General features: G+C 35.3%; 3 protein-coding genes across 17 annotated transcripts in view; 2 read left to right on the forward strand and 1 right to left on the reverse strand.

Annotated features, from left to right (window-relative positions):
- The first annotated feature begins 3 nt into the window (after positions 1-3).
- LOC135172539 (MAP kinase-activated protein kinase 2) lies at positions 4-9,244 on the forward strand. Its single transcript, XM_064138622.1, has 8 exons — positions 4-518; positions 795-1,019; positions 2,396-2,708; positions 3,847-3,986; positions 4,997-5,169; positions 5,663-5,837; positions 6,303-6,513; positions 6,778-9,244. Exons 2-8 carry the CDS (start codon positions 985-987, stop codon positions 7,006-7,008), a joined length of 1,278 nt encoding a protein of 425 aa, XP_063994692.1. The 5' UTR covers positions 4-518; positions 795-984; the 3' UTR covers positions 7,009-9,244.
- Positions 9,245-10,767: 1,523 nt separating this feature from the next.
- Positions 10,768-14,997, forward strand: LOC135172542 (dicarboxylate carrier SLC25A8-like). Of its 2 annotated transcripts, none has more exons than XM_064138626.1 (4): positions 10,768-10,922; positions 12,613-12,988; positions 13,063-13,184; positions 13,994-14,997. In XM_064138626.1, the coding sequence occupies exons 2-4, from the start codon at positions 12,869-12,871 to the stop codon at positions 14,715-14,717; spliced, it is 966 nt and encodes a 321-aa protein (XP_063994696.1). In that variant the 5' UTR covers positions 10,768-10,922; positions 12,613-12,868; the 3' UTR covers positions 14,718-14,997. The 2 variants fall into 2 exon arrangements, with proteins under 2 accessions (XP_063994696.1, XP_063994697.1); XM_064138627.1 differs by lacking the exon at positions 10,768-10,922 and adding an exon at positions 11,974-12,120.
- A 132-nt stretch (positions 14,998-15,129) lies between these two features.
- The window catches only part of LOC135172537 (cytosolic carboxypeptidase 1-like), a 29,867-nt gene continuing 28,645 nt past the window's right edge, over positions 15,130-16,351 (reverse strand). For all 14 annotated transcript variants that reach the window (XM_064138599.1, XM_064138601.1, XM_064138598.1 and 11 more), the window contains one exon: positions 15,130-16,195. In XM_064138599.1, the coding sequence (XP_063994669.1) occupies positions 16,191-16,195 (5 nt within the window). In that variant the 3' untranslated portion in view covers positions 15,130-16,190. The remainder of the gene's footprint in view (positions 16,196-16,351) is intronic.

Consider the following 16,351-nt stretch of genomic DNA (forward strand, 5'->3'; position numbering starts at 1 on the left):
GTAGTGCACTCCCACGTTTCCATCGCGAGAAAGAGATCGCAATTCGATATCCGCAGTTATCGGGTGAACGGTACATCTTGCGCAAATTTTTTTTATCATAGATAAATTCTTACGACTACTTCTCTTGAAATTTACGAAAGAACAATTGGCATAAAATACCGACCGTGGAGGTGCTTACGATTGGAATTTGATCAAGTGGAAGTGAGAAATGAGAATAAAAAAACAAACTCATTGAAACAAAAATGTGTTCGTGATTATCGAGAACAAGTGGAGAACCTGTCGTCCGATTTTAACCCATCTTTTCTTCATTTTTTATTTACAACACATAGTGTGTGATATTCCTTCATATACAGGTGGACCAAGGACTGTTCATTGTTAGCTACGAGAAACTAATGAAATAAAAAATTTACCGATAATCACTGTGACCGTGAACAACGAGTGATATGACCGTGAACAAATCGTTACATTTCTACTACTGGATAGTCTAGGAATTCTGAAAATATTGGTTATCGTTTCAGGTATGTTGTCATGATTAATTATGTCTAATGTTGAGTCAGAGAAAATCATTTGAAAACTGAAGATACTCTAAAATTAAAATATGTTTACTGTACTGTACATAATTTATCAGGAATTTATTCGTAATAATGACGTATGAATCAACTCCATTGTCAATATGATTTATTATTTTTTCTGTCTATATTAAATAACGAATGCGATTAGAGTATTTGCTGATAATAATATGGAAAATTGAACTGTAAAGAAAAGAAAAATGTTTGCTTTTTGGTTTTTTTCAGCTTCACTTCCTTGATAATTCACACCACTTAACCTTGAAAAAATTGTACACACTGCGGTTGCAATAATCTTAACCACTCGTGCAGTTACCGAAACCCCAACGTTATTGTTCATCCAACAAGCTCACACGAGAGCCCAAGGGAATATTCAAAAAATATTTCAAAAATTCGCTAAAGGAATCACGCAACATCGATGTCGAAGCCTGTCACTAACTGGACCTTCTGGAGGTCATATTTTTTTCTCTTTCATATTTTTTTACTACTTGACGCAGGGAACAATGTCAACCATTGACATCTGCTTAAACGCCTGTGTGGATCAGTTGTGAGATTTATCTAATCTATCATTAATTTGTTCAAACGCTAAGAAGCATCATTAAGAAAAGACGCTAATTCTTTATATCTCATCATCTGCTCACGTGCTTTTTTTTCATAACTATATTTAGTACAGTCTCATTTTGACTTTCTAATTAAAATTTGTAAATAATTCAATTTATTGAGTGTCGTAAAAGTTATATGTACATTGTCTTTCGATATTTCGGGAATTAATTAATTAAGGGATGTCAAAAAGGGGTTCAGCGTGAGGTCCATCAAAATTCCTAAAAAATGTAGCTGGTATGATTCACTAAATTTATCAATTTTCGCGATACTTATAAAACGCCAGTGATTGTAATTTTTCATCTGATCCTTTCCCTGACTAAACTATTCTTCCCATTTCAGCTTCAGCATAATAACCCAAACAATACCAATGTTCGAATCAGTTCATAATCATATCTAAGCAATAGGGAATTTGCATCACGCTCAAGTCCTTCTCATTTCTCTATTCATATCATGAATTTAAAAACAGTCGTTCGAGAGCCAATACACATCACGAAAACGGTCAGCTAACGCTGCTAGAGTAACAGAATGATCCTCATTTTATAAATCACGTCATGGGATCAAAAAAAGATGGTCACGTCACGCACAACTTTTCTAACTGCAGATGATCTAATGGCCACAAATAACAAAATCATGCAAGTTCCCTATTTTTCAGCTTTAAGGGTATCCAAGTAGTTCGATTGTTGTTCGCGTGATTTGTTTTCTATTCTCTAGTAGAGCACTAGGGCTTGCATTTGAACCCCATTTGGTTCTAACTCTCTCGACACTTGACATGCTCGGAATGTCATACCAAAAAAATATGGTTTTCACCGTTTTAAGGAATTTCAGTTATTTATTTCCCAGGAAAGAATGGTTCCCAAAAGACTTCATGATTTTCCTTTCACAATTCAACTGATGATTTTGATGATCGAAAATGGCTAAATATATAGTGTCGATTGTACCAAATTGTAAAAGATACTTGGATATTCTTAATATAGAAATTCACGATTCATTAAATCAATTGCTTTTGACGCAATGACTGCCTACCTCTGAAATGACTCATCAAGTATGTTAATCCAATTAGTCGGTGGGTTTTTGTGAATGCAATCAGTGTCGCAGCTTGTCTTCAGTTGTACGAATATACATCAGGGTGCCGTCATCTAATCCAGAATACATATTCTTGTTAACATCACTGAATTAAAATCCCTAATCTTAATAATTGAATACATATTTTTCGAATATTTTCATAGGAAGTCAAAGAGGTCGGTGCGTTTGGACGTGCCAGACGAAAAAAACGGAAAACGCAAGCGTAGTGTAGCTGACGGAGATTTAGCGTTGGAGACATCAGCGTACAGAGTGACAGAAACTGTCCAAAGGCCAAAACCAACAACGAGCTTGGCAAGAATTATGGAATTTCCAGTAACAAGAATAGAGGAGCGAGTACCTAAAGAAACACCAATAACTGATGATTACGAAATAAGTAATCACGTGCTCGGATTGGGAATTAATGGCAAAGTCGTGGAGTGTTACGACAAGAATACCAGGGAAAAGTATGCACTGAAGGTAATTAAAATTCTCTAAAGCCATAAATAAGTTTCAATTTAAACATCTCACCCCAAACGTTAGTTATGTCAGGGATAAATTATGTCAGGAGAAGATGTTCAACGATGTTGGCTCAACAAAATGCATTTGAAATTTTGGTGATTTGACTGATTCGTAATGTTAAGTTCTTTCTGAGAATATTGTAATTCAGAAAATTGCTCTGTTTTGTCCAATATTTGTATTACGCAATTTATGAATGAGTATTGAACCAATTATCGATTGAATTTCTTGTTAGTTGCACCATGTGATGAAAGTGGGGGGAAACGGACAATTTTTTAATTGTCAGTACGTCGTCATAAATTGGCATGTCGTGTGTGAATGTAATTTTATTCGTAAACTTGAAAAACTATCGTGGGAATTCTTTGAAAAAATATAGAAGGGTTCACTCTATCGTTATCGCAATCATGAACCGTTAGGGGCGGTCTTTTTCATCCATCTCTGCCCGACTGTAAGCAATTATCTTTGAATTTATATTAATTAAGGAATATCTAGTCAAGATTTATCTGTTTTTACGCTCTTTGAAGTTTTTTACAAATTAAGCGATAGTTGTTGCGTTTTAATTTAATTTAAGATAAAATTATTCATGGAATCGCTCATTCCGATTGAACGTTTAGGAGAATTAGTTTTTCCCATTTAGATTATCACTAATATTTCAATGACATCTGGGATCGTAAAATACGTTAGACATTCATGTGAATAAAGGATTGTTAAAAATTGTGGACTTTTTGCTTGAATTGCAGGGGTAATTTTCTAACCGTGTGATGCATAAATAGCATGGAAAACAGGATGCTAACTTTCGATTTTTATCTTCGAATCGGCTTGGCTCGTAAAATCTCCAGAAAAATCTCAATTGATCCACATCATTAATTCGCATCTTAGCTATAATGACTTTCCATTAAGCCGGAACAAGACTGAACGGGTCATCATCTATTTATATAACGCAGGTGATTTTTCAATCGATTCGGTAATCGAGCTGGAAAATACAACGGTTCAGTGGCTAAAATTACTTGAGAAAATAGTGACACTAATCCCTGTTTGTAATCATCTATCTGGTAACACCCTTTTTCGATAGTCAACCGTACAATATTTACGTCAACAGGTTCTTCATGATTGTGTCAAAGCAAGACGAGAGGTCGAACTTCACTGGAGGGCCTCCAACTGCAAACACATTGTGCAAGTCAAAGATGTTTACGAAAATACATACAGTAGAAACAAATGTCTTCTTGTTGTTATGGAATGGTATATAATTTTTTTCTACTCCATGCTCCATTTTCAAATTTCTATCGCTCTTCTCATCCAACGGGTCACACACTTGTAGAGAATAAAAATAGACTTTTATTCCCGTAGATAATCTTATGGACGCGAAGTTGGTTGTTTTTTTACTTTGATAATCTGACTCAATCTTCAACTGATATTCTTTTTGACCTAGCCGTGATATCTCCAAACATAACGATCTCCAAATATAACGATTGTATAGTTGATAAAATAGTAAAAAAATGCTAAATATTTACGCGTCGATTTTTTCACTTGTATGGGGGGAAACCCGAATAAGGCGGAAATTCCAAATTGATTATTCCGTATGCCCGATGACTGTCAAGTCGTCTTTTGTCACATCATTCAATGGCTTTCAGTGAAGTAATACTGATAGATTTTTATCTAAATGATTTTAGTGCAAATAGAAATGTTAAATGTCTTTCTCGGGCTACAGCGTGAATATTGAACGCAATAAAAACGTTGTTAAAAGTCATTCAATTAACATCCAAGAAAGAAAACCCATTTTTAAAATCATTTAACGGAATAAATTTGAGATGAAAAACACTTTTGAGTGACAGCCCAATAGATTTTTTACAACTAAATTCACAGGTGTACTTAATCCGTAGCGAGTTTTTGTGTGATTTAGCATCCTTTAATAAATTATAAAGTTACAGTTTAAATGTTCTTGGAAGCTGTTCAGTGGTTTCTGCTGTTGTCACTGTACAACTATGATTTTCAGAGATTCCTACTTGTTATTAAACGCCTGATGGCTATCAAGTATTTCAGATTGTAATAACTATAAAGCAATTTAGATAACTTTTGAAAGATAACCGAGTCAGACCTTCAATTCAATTTATTATACAAATTGAAAAGATCTTTAGTAATTCACAATTGATAAAGAAGATCATTTAATCCTCATCTTTTCATTATTGACTATTCATAATTGAATAACCTATTTAGATAAAGATCCATAATGATTTGGATTATTGTTCTAGTATGGAAGGAGGCGAACTCTTTCAACGAATAGAGAATCGTCAGGATGGTGCGTTTACAGAACGAGAAGCAGCAGAAATAATGTACGAAATTTGCATCGCTGTTAAACATCTTCATGACATGAATATCGCACACAGAGATCTTAAGCCTGAAAACCTTCTGTACTCGAGATTAGGTAACTGTCTTTGATTCCACTTGTACTTAGCTCAGCTCCAATCATTATCCCTTTGTATGACTTGACTAATGCTCTAATTAATTATCTGTGTAAGGAGTTTGCGTAATTAAATATTCAGTAATCTGCAAAATTCTAGTAATTGAGAGGTGATACCCTTTTTCGCCAGAGATGCGTGAAAATTGCGTGACCTGGGACCGTTAAAAATATCATAAATTCCTCCTACACGACGAAATTATATTCGGTTCAACGACTTTGCACTCAACCAACTGCCTGACGGCTTAAAATTCCGAAATAATACCTTAGCTTCATGATAATGACGAATTGAATTATTTCTTCCATGAAGAAAATAAATCAGTTTGAATGGAAATGAAAATTGATGGTACATGGCTGCCAACTCATTGAAGCAGTCATTGTTTCTGAGCTAACGGATTTAAAAATGTGACATCATCTCGCCGCGATTCCGGGTATTTATTCGATACGATTTTTTTTCTAGATCACGCAGGGATATTAAAATTAACTGACTTTGGATTCGCCAAGGAAACACACATAAAGGATACACTACAAACTCCCTGCTACACTCCCTATTATGTAGCCCCTGAAGTTTTGGGTCCAGAGAAATACGATAAAAGCTGTGATATTTGGTCACTCGGTGTAATTATGTACATTCTGTGAGTAAATCATTATCAGATTTGAGCGAATAAATTTAACAGTTATTTTTTGGTTGTCTGGTTGTGTGCTAACACTTCACGGATGATATACGATAAATTAATATTTGATATTGTGCACTGCCGGTACTATTTATTCAGACATGGTCAACTAAATCGCACACGAAATGATTAAACAAAATTAATCAGTACGTAACATTTTTAAATGGCAAGTATCCCAAAATTATATTTTTCCGTAATTTTTTTTTATTTTGGTGAACAAAAAGAATAGCTCATCGAAACAATCATTGATTAATTAATTCATTTTCAAGTATATTCCTATGTTATTAACAAAAAAATGGGATATCACATCGAGTTGCAGAGCTATTACCCACGGCTTCGTTGTCAATAATTTGGGAATGTTCTTTAATCCAGTATGGAATTTTATCTTTTAACAATTATCAACTAAATCAATGATTTTATCTCCAGATTGTGTGGGTTCCCTCCGTTCTACAGTAATCATGGCTTGACGATTTCGCCAGGAATGAAGAAAAGAATACGCCTAGGACAATACGACTTTCCAGCCCCTGAGTGGACTAGTGTCAGTACTGAAGCGAGAGATTTAATCAAGAGTATGCTCTGTACAGATCCTGCAAAGAGATTATCAATTGAGGATGTTATGAAGAACAAATGGATTTCGGTAAGCGCATGAAATTAAAAACCGTCGATCGCGTCTTTAAGTTAATCACATTCTGGATGTGTGAGAAATTAATATATGTTTTGTACAACAGTATATTTAGGATTATCCAGTTCAATTAAATTGCAAAAAAGTATATATTTATTAGCAAGCGTCTAAAAATAAATAACTACTTATTGATTATTAATGACCCTCGGATAATATTATCACCTCTAAGAATGTAGAAATGCGCTAATAGATCCTCAAACATTGGAAATTTATTTTTAGAAATACACTGAAGTACCTGCAACACCTCTTCACACTGGCCGAGTGTTACGGGAGGGTGAGGAGCTGTGGCCTGAAGTCCAAGAGGAAATGACACGCTCCCTTGCTACAATGCGTGTGGATTATGATACAGCAAATTTGAAACAGCTTGATCACACCAATAATCCACTATTGAATAAACGGCGACGTGCTAAACAAGTGGGGACAACAGTTTCACCCACCCCCACCTCCTAGTCAAGACCGTTAGTAATTTGGATTTTTCCAATCTTTGCTTACCGGATTTTATCGTTAGAACCATGGAAAATCGAGGAAAGGTATTGACGGATGAAAACAATCTTTGAATCTTTGTCTTAATGGATAGAGAACCCATTGATGCTGTGTGGATCTTCAAAATCGTTAATATTTCAATGAGGTGACGTGGTAAGAGGAGATGAGCCTAAATTAAAGTTTCGATTTATTTTCATAGTATGTGAGGAGGGACAAGATGTCGAGTTGGTCAAGAATCCTTCTTTACGAGTATTTGCTCAAAAATAGCCACAATATGCGCTACATATGGAGGTCAATTTGCCACTGATCGCCAGGCTCGTACATCCAGTGCAGTTCGAATACGCTTCCTTCCGATGGGTACGATGAAAAAAAATTTCTCTGCTGAAAATATGTCTATTCCACTCGAAAATATGAAGATAATTTCGTGTAATAATACGAGATACGTGCAGGCAACGTATAGTTTGATATAAATAAAATAATTTGTTGTTTCAATTGTTTTCAAGCGCAAAAAACAGCTCAAACTTCTGTTTCGGGGAAGATTTTTTTATTTGCAATAGAACACATTGTTATTGGCCATAATACTTTAATCATCACTATTTACTCCTTATAATCTGTATTTAGGTACCAGTATTTGATTTTTGAGTGGAAAGCACAAATTGTAGCGTTGCAGAACATTTTTTTAAATAATTTGGAGACTAGAAAATGTTGTACAGGCAAATATTCATTTTTCGGCAGAGTTAATTTTTTTCTCAGTGTATTACTAAGGCTCCAACAAAGTTTGGTTCCCTGTCAATTCAATGATAATAACTAATATCTATTACTCGCGCGCTCTTCTCATCTGGAAGAAAACAATCCAGAATAGACATGAGAATCTTTTTAAATTAGAATAACTATTTTTTTTGTAATTAGGAAAGCAGTTTTTGGTATTAAAAATTGAATTTATAGGAAAGGAGAAAATATTCGAAGTAAACCTGGTGTAAGCACGCCCCGTCGCTTGACGTCATATAAAAATTGAATGAAAATTTGAGTTGATATAAAAAATTCCATATATTCAGGTCAACTCACATGTCCCGCAGTGCGGCCAAGTGACCAATTTATCACAATAAGCTGAGCTCCTACATTTGTGAACTTGCGAGGTTTTAAGATATTTGAAAATTATTTTGAGTGGAATTACCTTAGGAATTTGTAACCAGAATGCCGATACTCTTGTGTAATTTCCACTATTATTATACATCGGCGATAAAATTGAGCATTTAATTGATTAATTTCTCAACTGCGGGGGCCTAGAGGAATCATTTTTACTACGCAGCCATTTCCCAACAATGTCTACTGATTGGTTCTCTTTGTATAGATAGCATCGTCTGTCAATTTTCCACATATTGTTGAAGAGAATAGAAGGCTAGGGTGCATTGTATACCAATACGATAACTTTTCATCTATTAGAAATCAATGAATTCATATGCTATGCATTTCCTACCTTTGGTCCCAAAAGGCCCTTGTATGTGAGGACTTAATAGTAGCACATTAAAGTGGAGAAAAAAGTTGATAGACACAACAAATTGTTCTAATTTTCATTCACGAATTTTCAATTTGTCAGGCACTTTTCCACATTTAATTAAAAATTCCCCGAAAGAGGCGTCTGCATGGGATTTAAAACAAAACGTTAAACGAGAACGTAAAATTGCACTCCAGTAAGCATTAAAAAAATCGAACAAATAGAGTAGTATTAAATGAATAGCCTTATAATGTGATACCCTCAAGGTTTCAAAAATGTACTTCAACATCCATCGATTATTGATGAATTTTTATTTTCATACATCACTATCACTCCACACTCGTACCGTCCAGCTGTCATACGAGTGATATGGTATTTATGCCAGACTTGGTAAGAAATTAAATCAATTGATTTGTCTACCATTGTCAACGTTGAAACTACTTCAGTAGTGAGTAATTGTGACTTATATTTCCGTATCAAGTCATTTAGTGCGAGATAATCGATTAATGAATTAAATTTTAGTTTGAGTTTAGTTTGATTTCATCAGTTTGGCTGAGTTATTCAAATCATATTGACAATCTGATTGAGCAAATTCAATGTAATTGTAATGCATTTATGCTAATGTTGTAATTATAATGCTAAAAATATCGACAGATGTATTGATTTTAATTAAAGAAGGGAAAATGCGAATGTTGAGAGGAAAACAGACGATTCTTCTTTCTTTGTGTACCTGATGGTCTTGATGAAATTACGATACATTTTAGTACTTTTGCTGACAAAGGAGGGAATGAAACCATTACAATCTTCGTGATTCATTTGACATTCCGCCATTGTATCCTATTGATTTGTATATTCTTTCGACAAAGGTGTGAGTCGAGAACAAATTTTCTCGCTTATAAAGAGATGCGTAAGGCAGTAGAGCCATCCGTGAGTGAAGTCAAGCACTGGATGTAAGTAACATTCCCTTGATTATTCTAGTGTTTACTATAATCGTTGTTTTTTCTCCCTGTAATTTTGCCTTTCGTCCTGTGATAATTTATTTAACATTTTTTCCATTAATTTCATGGCCAATTTGATATATATTCATGCTGGAGTCGAGTTCCTTGAAGCAGAAATTTCAAGGGTCTTTTCTTCTTCAAACTAACACCATTTCCTACAAAAAAGTTTTCTGTTAACGAATCCTGAAATGATCTATCTCGGTGGCCAGTGATTTCTGTACTAAATGATTCCATTCGCACAAAAAGTGTTTTGCACGGACAGTGCAATAATGTGTCCTCCCTTTGTATTTTCAGGATAATGGACAAATCGTGGTTCTTCATTGCCGCAGTCGCAGTACTGTTGGGGTCATCGTTCGGTAGTCCGTGCAGATACTGGTGTAAAACCCACGAAGATCACTACTACTGCTGCCCAAGTGGTTACCCCGAGCACTCAAAAGCAGAAGAAAAATGGTCTGCGAACTTGTGGGCTCATCTAATAGATTTTCTAATGCATTGCACCCTTCATAAACACAAGGAGCACCACATCCCCGAGCACGAGATTCCGAAATCCCGATGTCCACCAACGAGATCCGTCTGTCCTCGTTCTTGGGGTTTTGATTCCCCCAAACTCTGTCACTCTGACAGAAGCTGTGGATCATGGGAAAAATGCTGCTATGATATCTGTCTGGATCATAAAACTTGCAAGCCTGCGGAATAGTTGAACTAACAACGCTGACATTCGCTAATTTACATATCATCTCTATAATTGTGAAGGCTAAATCGAAGCGGCAAACAATTGAAAATAGAACAGTCTTGAAATTCGTTGCTTTTTCTCCAAGTTTCTCACATTTTTCACTCATAATATTTTTTTATATTTATCTCCTGAATTATTTAACAATAAATATATTTTCTAAATAATCTGCAATTGCTTTCTACGTTCATCACATTTCACGAATTCCTCTTTACTGCTTTAATTATCTTGTTATCTCGTCATTTTCGATTCAATCGTAACCATCGTGACCAGCAACGCATTCATCTTCCAAAAGGAGCTATCCAGTTTTTACGAAAAAATCGTTATTTTCCCAGGAATTACCTAATGTTGTTACCCCGCCTGCCAAAGTCGCTTTGAACCATTGTGTTTTGTCGCTGAACTTTATCACGTTTCCTTTTGCTCTGAATTTGTTAACATCCAAGATTATAAGAAATAAAAGAAGAGAGCAATAAATTGATGATTTTGTCTCTTCTGGAGTGAAAATCAGATAGGCTCAAAGTTTAACATTGATTAATTTTCCATCAGTGGGAGTGATATTCTGAAGTCAACGGGTGACCTCACATTGTACATATAAATGCGGCCCGCAGTGATCGGACTTTCAGTTTGTATCGTTAGTGCTTGCTTCAACATTGTCGTGGTGAGTTTTTATTTATTAACACAATTGTGTACGTTCGAATGAAGGGAATAGAAACAATAATTGAGATCAATGAAATAAATTTCTCGGTGATGAAGTAAAACGGATGTTACGTTTTAGATATCATTGACCCGTACAAAGTAGCGAAGATTTGCACTGTCATTGAATAAATCGTCGATGTTAGTCTACATGAAAAATTGAAGTTTCTTTTTTTTGTGTGATCACGATATTACACTGACTTGAAGTCAATGCGTCTCACTGTCTTTTGACTGATTGAAGTCCAAAGTCCACCGAATGCGAATGCTCATACCATTTTTAGTTTAATCAATTCTTTTTCCTTCCATATTTCCGCTGAAACAATTGTCCAGCTTGAGAAAGTGTTTCATTTTAAATTGGTTCAAGTTTATTTAAAATATTTGATCTGTTGACCCTCTAGTTTATCGCACTATCCTATAAGATACAAAAATAGTAATGCAATTATGATAATCATCCTGAATTGTAAACAATGTCGCGAATTGATAATTCATTGAATATTTTTGGTTCTTACTGTTTATAAACTGGAGAAAAAAGAAAAAATCTCGTTCAAAATTTTCATGATAAAAAATCCATCCTCAAGTATTCCATTTTTCTTAAATTTGAGTTCCTTAAGCGGGAAGCTATTACCCTCTTGAAAGAACTGTTCACTAATGTTCATATTCATGCTATGACTAAAAAAAATATGAAATATTTCCTATTATCAATTTAGTTTGCCAAGCGAATGTTAGACTTCAGAATATTTCCAATAAATGTTAGCCTAGGCACTCAAATATTAACATATATTTTTTAAATTATACGTAAAAAAATAAGAAAGTATTGAAATTAATTAGTTTTCATTTTTTATAGCTTATAATCTTACTACAGTTCCGCCTATTTACTACTAGAGGTATATTCTGTCCAACATCCCTTCGATTACAAACTAATTTAATAATTAAAATTTCTACGCTCGGTTTGAATACTTCGTCCCTTTGCGCCGAAATTTTAACGTCTCGGATTAAATCTCATCACATTACAAAGCGCCGCAATGAGCTTAGTACACAAGCATTCTTTGGAAATCTCGCTGTCGTTGTTCGGTCACCTGACCTTCTTTTCATCTTAATCCCAGTAATAAAGTCATCCTTATATTCCATGGTGATACTCCGTATATTTACAATACCCTGTTTTGGTAAGTGATACTCATTATATCCATAATTGAATTAATTAGTGAGTATCATGATGCCCACAGCATGAGAAACAATAAGTTCGTAGCTCATAGTGCAAAAACGGTAATTTAAACTACTTGAAAAAAAAATTGTTTCATTGAATGGACTTTGCATCCAATCTATTATTACAGACGTTGCACCCTGTGCATCCAACAGAGACTCTAGTCGTCCCTCTTTCCCTTGAGACTTTTGGGTCAATCTATCAATTGATACATTTATTTTACAAAAACTGGTTCCCTCGTAGAATTTTAAACACAAATCGAAGAGCCGAATTGAAAATTAAAGTCGTATTCAGAGGTACATAAATAAATGACATTAATTCTATTCTCTGCGATATTTTTTCTATTCCAATGTCATGGGTAAACGTTTGTTAACATTATCAGCGAAGTGATAAAGAGTAGTCGTCAATTTAAAATTATAAAATGAGTAAAAGTGTTCAATTGATGTGATTACAGGTAAATAGTATGTTTAGAGAATACAATAAAGGAGACACTGAACGCGACTGCTCGCAGTCTGAGGTTTTCCACACTTACCCTGATCACTTCAGGGAAAAGTTCTTAAAATTTCATGAGACATTCTCTTCAGTATCATGAAGAATATGTGAAAGAGTCTACCATCTCGTTGGAATTGTAAATAGAGTATAATAGAGTAGATATAACATTGATGTAGAATACAAATAAAAATAAAGGGAAAAGCGAAAAATTGTCTGAAATGGTGACGTCAGATGATTCACGCATTCCTTTGGCAGCAAAGCTGCTGACAGCTGGATCAGCAGCTTGCTTTGCTGATTTAGTTACGTTCCCGCTAGATACAGCCAAAGTCCGGATGCAGGTGAGATGTTGAAATCAACTCATTCAGTCGATTAATTATTTTTGATCTATTATTGAATTTTTACTAATTAATAGATCGCTGGGGAAACTCGGGGTGGTCTCCTAGCGGCTACGAATGGCTCTCACGTGGCTGTCAACACAACTCAACCCGGGTTACTTCGCACGATTGTAAATATTGTCAGACTTGAGGGAGCAAGGTACTTAATTCATAAAAGAATATTTGAATACTTGTCAATTATTGTAGCTAATTCCGTGATGTATTTGTCATGTTACTGATTCTTCAGTCAGCCGCTAAATAATGTGACCTCGCGAAAACCCTGATTGTCTCATATATGCTTTTTTCAAAAATATATCGATAAATGCAGTAGAATAATCAGAAAAAATGCAAAACCCATAAATTTTTGTCTGAAGTGGGGAACAAAGAGAGACAACTCTATGCTACATATCAGTCTGATCGGTTCAGTAGTAACGAAAGACGATAGGCATGACATATCAGTGAAAGAATGAAATATACATGAAGCTCGACTTTACATACATTACAGAATATCCTGTGTCACACGTGGATGATCCGTGTTTGCAGATGTATGTTAACGGATTTAGGCACTTGCTATTTCACGTGTTTCTTCGTCTGCTGACACCTGCATTTTCGTGCAGGGAGAAATATCTATTCAAAATTACGGAACCCGCAGTTTGCTCACTGATACGAAATCGATTCGGGAAATTTAAATTACAGTATCGTAGTTCTTCTCGAGCGATTCGACCAAAAATTACAGACCGTTAGGAAAAATTTTCGCGACAATCTCGCAAAGTTCCCTTCAATCACAGTTCGCTCTAGAACTGCGAGAAAAATATTTAAGATTTCTCTGGGAGTCCTGTCACAACAATAAACTTGTCGGTTGGCAAACTCATTCACGAGAAATAATAAAAAAATCATTTCACTCAGCAGATTTTATTGTAAATTAAATATTGCAAATAGTTAAATTATTTCGTAATTTTTTTTTTGCAGAAGTCTGTACGGAGGACTGTCAGCAGGTCTTCAACGTCAAATGTGTTTCGCCAGTGTGCGCATAGGTCTCTACGACAGTGTGAAATCCTTCTACGGCAGTCTTCTTCACGGTGACAGTCCCACGAACAATTCCTTAAATTTTGGAATTTGTGTGGCAGCTGGAATAACGACTGGAGGTTTGGCTGTACTGGTTGCCCAGCCTACTGACGTCGTCAAGGTCCGGATGCAGGCAGGAAATCGTGGCAAACCCACGGCACGATACGTCTCAACAATACAAGCGTACAAAAGCATTGCAACGAGCGAAGGAGTTCCAGGACTCTGGAGAGGAACAATTCCAAACGTAGCACGAAACGCAATTGTTAATGTTGCCGAGATCGTGTGTTATGATATTTTGAAGGAAAGCATTCTGCATCATGAAATTATGCCGGATGGAATAATGTGTCACTTTACAGCAGCTACTGGTGCTGGCCTTTGTACAACGATCGTTGCTAGTCCTGTGGATGTTGTAAAGACACGATACATGAACAGCGGTCCTGGTGAATACAGAGGCGCCATGGATGCAGCAATGAAAATGCTAACGCAGGAAGGATTTTTAGCATTTTACAAAGGTTTCATTCCCAGCTTTTCACGTCTTGTTTCCTGGAATATTGTTTTATGGTTAACGTATGAGCAACTAAAGATTGTTGTTAATGAACAGTGTAAGCAGTACAAGTTTTTAATGTAAATTCAATAGTCACTTTGTTATAGTAGAGCTGTATTCTCAGTGAAGTAGATGAGATGATTGCCGTACAAAAGACCGTTTATTGTGATTAATATCTCTGAAGATGCTGCGGTGAATTAGAGAGATAATGCAAGATCGAGGTTCAGTAATGAATCAGTGTTAGAGCAAAATGCACTCGAGCAAATAGATTTTTCATAGCTAATAACAGGGACCTTGCATATTTTTTTATTCCTGTTTTGTCAAGACTAGGACCCAAATAAAGAATATATATTTTTTAATCGTACCAAGTATTGCTCATTAGTTGGTAATGACTCATTGAAAGATAATTAATCGAAGTGTCTGGAGATTTCTGCACGCGGTAATTGCTCGCGACGTATGTACGGTGAAGTTATCTTTGGTTTTTGTCCCATTATTTGTCATCTCTTCTCCTTTGAGCTTGTCCTTTCTCAAAAAAACCCTCACGATAATGCGATTCTCCCTACCCCCTACTCACTCTCCCTTTTCAATTTACCCCTCAGTGTCGGAGTGAGGGGAATACCATTATTAGGACTTCACATGAAACTTATTCACTCAAGGACACATTCAAGCCGGAAAAAAAAAATATCTAGTGCTTCTAGAGTTTCCTGTCACACGGAGAGAAGAATAGATTCAAGTGAGCCTAATTTTCGTTAATAAGCAGTGCATTTCGTTAAGGTATTCATGACGTAATGAGGGAAAATCGAAAAAGGTAAAGAAAGTGGTCATTTTTTGTAAATGCGTTTTTTCAAGTTCTTGAAAACGACTCACAAAATCTGAGGTAACTTAGGAGAGTTGTAGCAGCAGAAATAATTTTGAAAATTCTCGCTTACGAATGACTTTAAATGAGACGATTGTAATTTCAGTATTTTTCTTAAATTATCACTGCGGCTGAGATTCTCCTAGACTGTCTAAGATTTCATACGTGATTTTTCATACATTAAGGATTCTATTTACAAAAGAATAATAATTTTAATTTTTTGGTTCTGAATGAAAGTATTGTTTATTCTCCCTTATGACGCCATGAATACCTTAATTAGAAAAAAAATTTCGGGTACATGAGAAATTGAGGAAAATTAGTGTTCTTACCGTGTACCCCCCTCAATATCCAACCAACGACCTAATGTATCCGAGAATTTAACGCTGAGGGAATCCATTTGACAATTAAGTTCATTATGAATCATGGGTAGATTTTAGAAATTCACAGCAGCATTGTCATGATTTGTTGAGGAGACATCAATGATTTCAAAGTGTCCATTTTTCTCCGCGATTTACTAGCAATCTTTTTATTACAATAATCGAGATCATGTGGCTTTTATTGTTCAGAAGAATACTGATGGCATTCTGCGATTAGAAGCAGTTTTCATTAATCAATATCAGAAGTTGAATCCTCTGATTCTTCGCTCAATGATGTTTCTGTATCTGAATCCCTCTCTTCCAGTGTAGTTTCGTCACTCATAATTATACTGTAAAAATACAAAAAATTAAGTACGGTTACAATTAATAAAAATGAATAAGGACTCGACGTTAATTTTGTAACGTTTTGCTGGGATTACGAAGCTGCCAGTTTATCAAACAATTAATAGTTAATAGGGTTAAATTGAAGCGTTATCAATGCGCGT

This window comes from Diachasmimorpha longicaudata, chromosome 2 (assembly GCF_034640455.1).
Source record: "Diachasmimorpha longicaudata isolate KC_UGA_2023 chromosome 2, iyDiaLong2, whole genome shotgun sequence".
Lineage (NCBI taxonomy): Eukaryota > Metazoa > Arthropoda > Insecta > Hymenoptera > Braconidae > Diachasmimorpha > Diachasmimorpha longicaudata.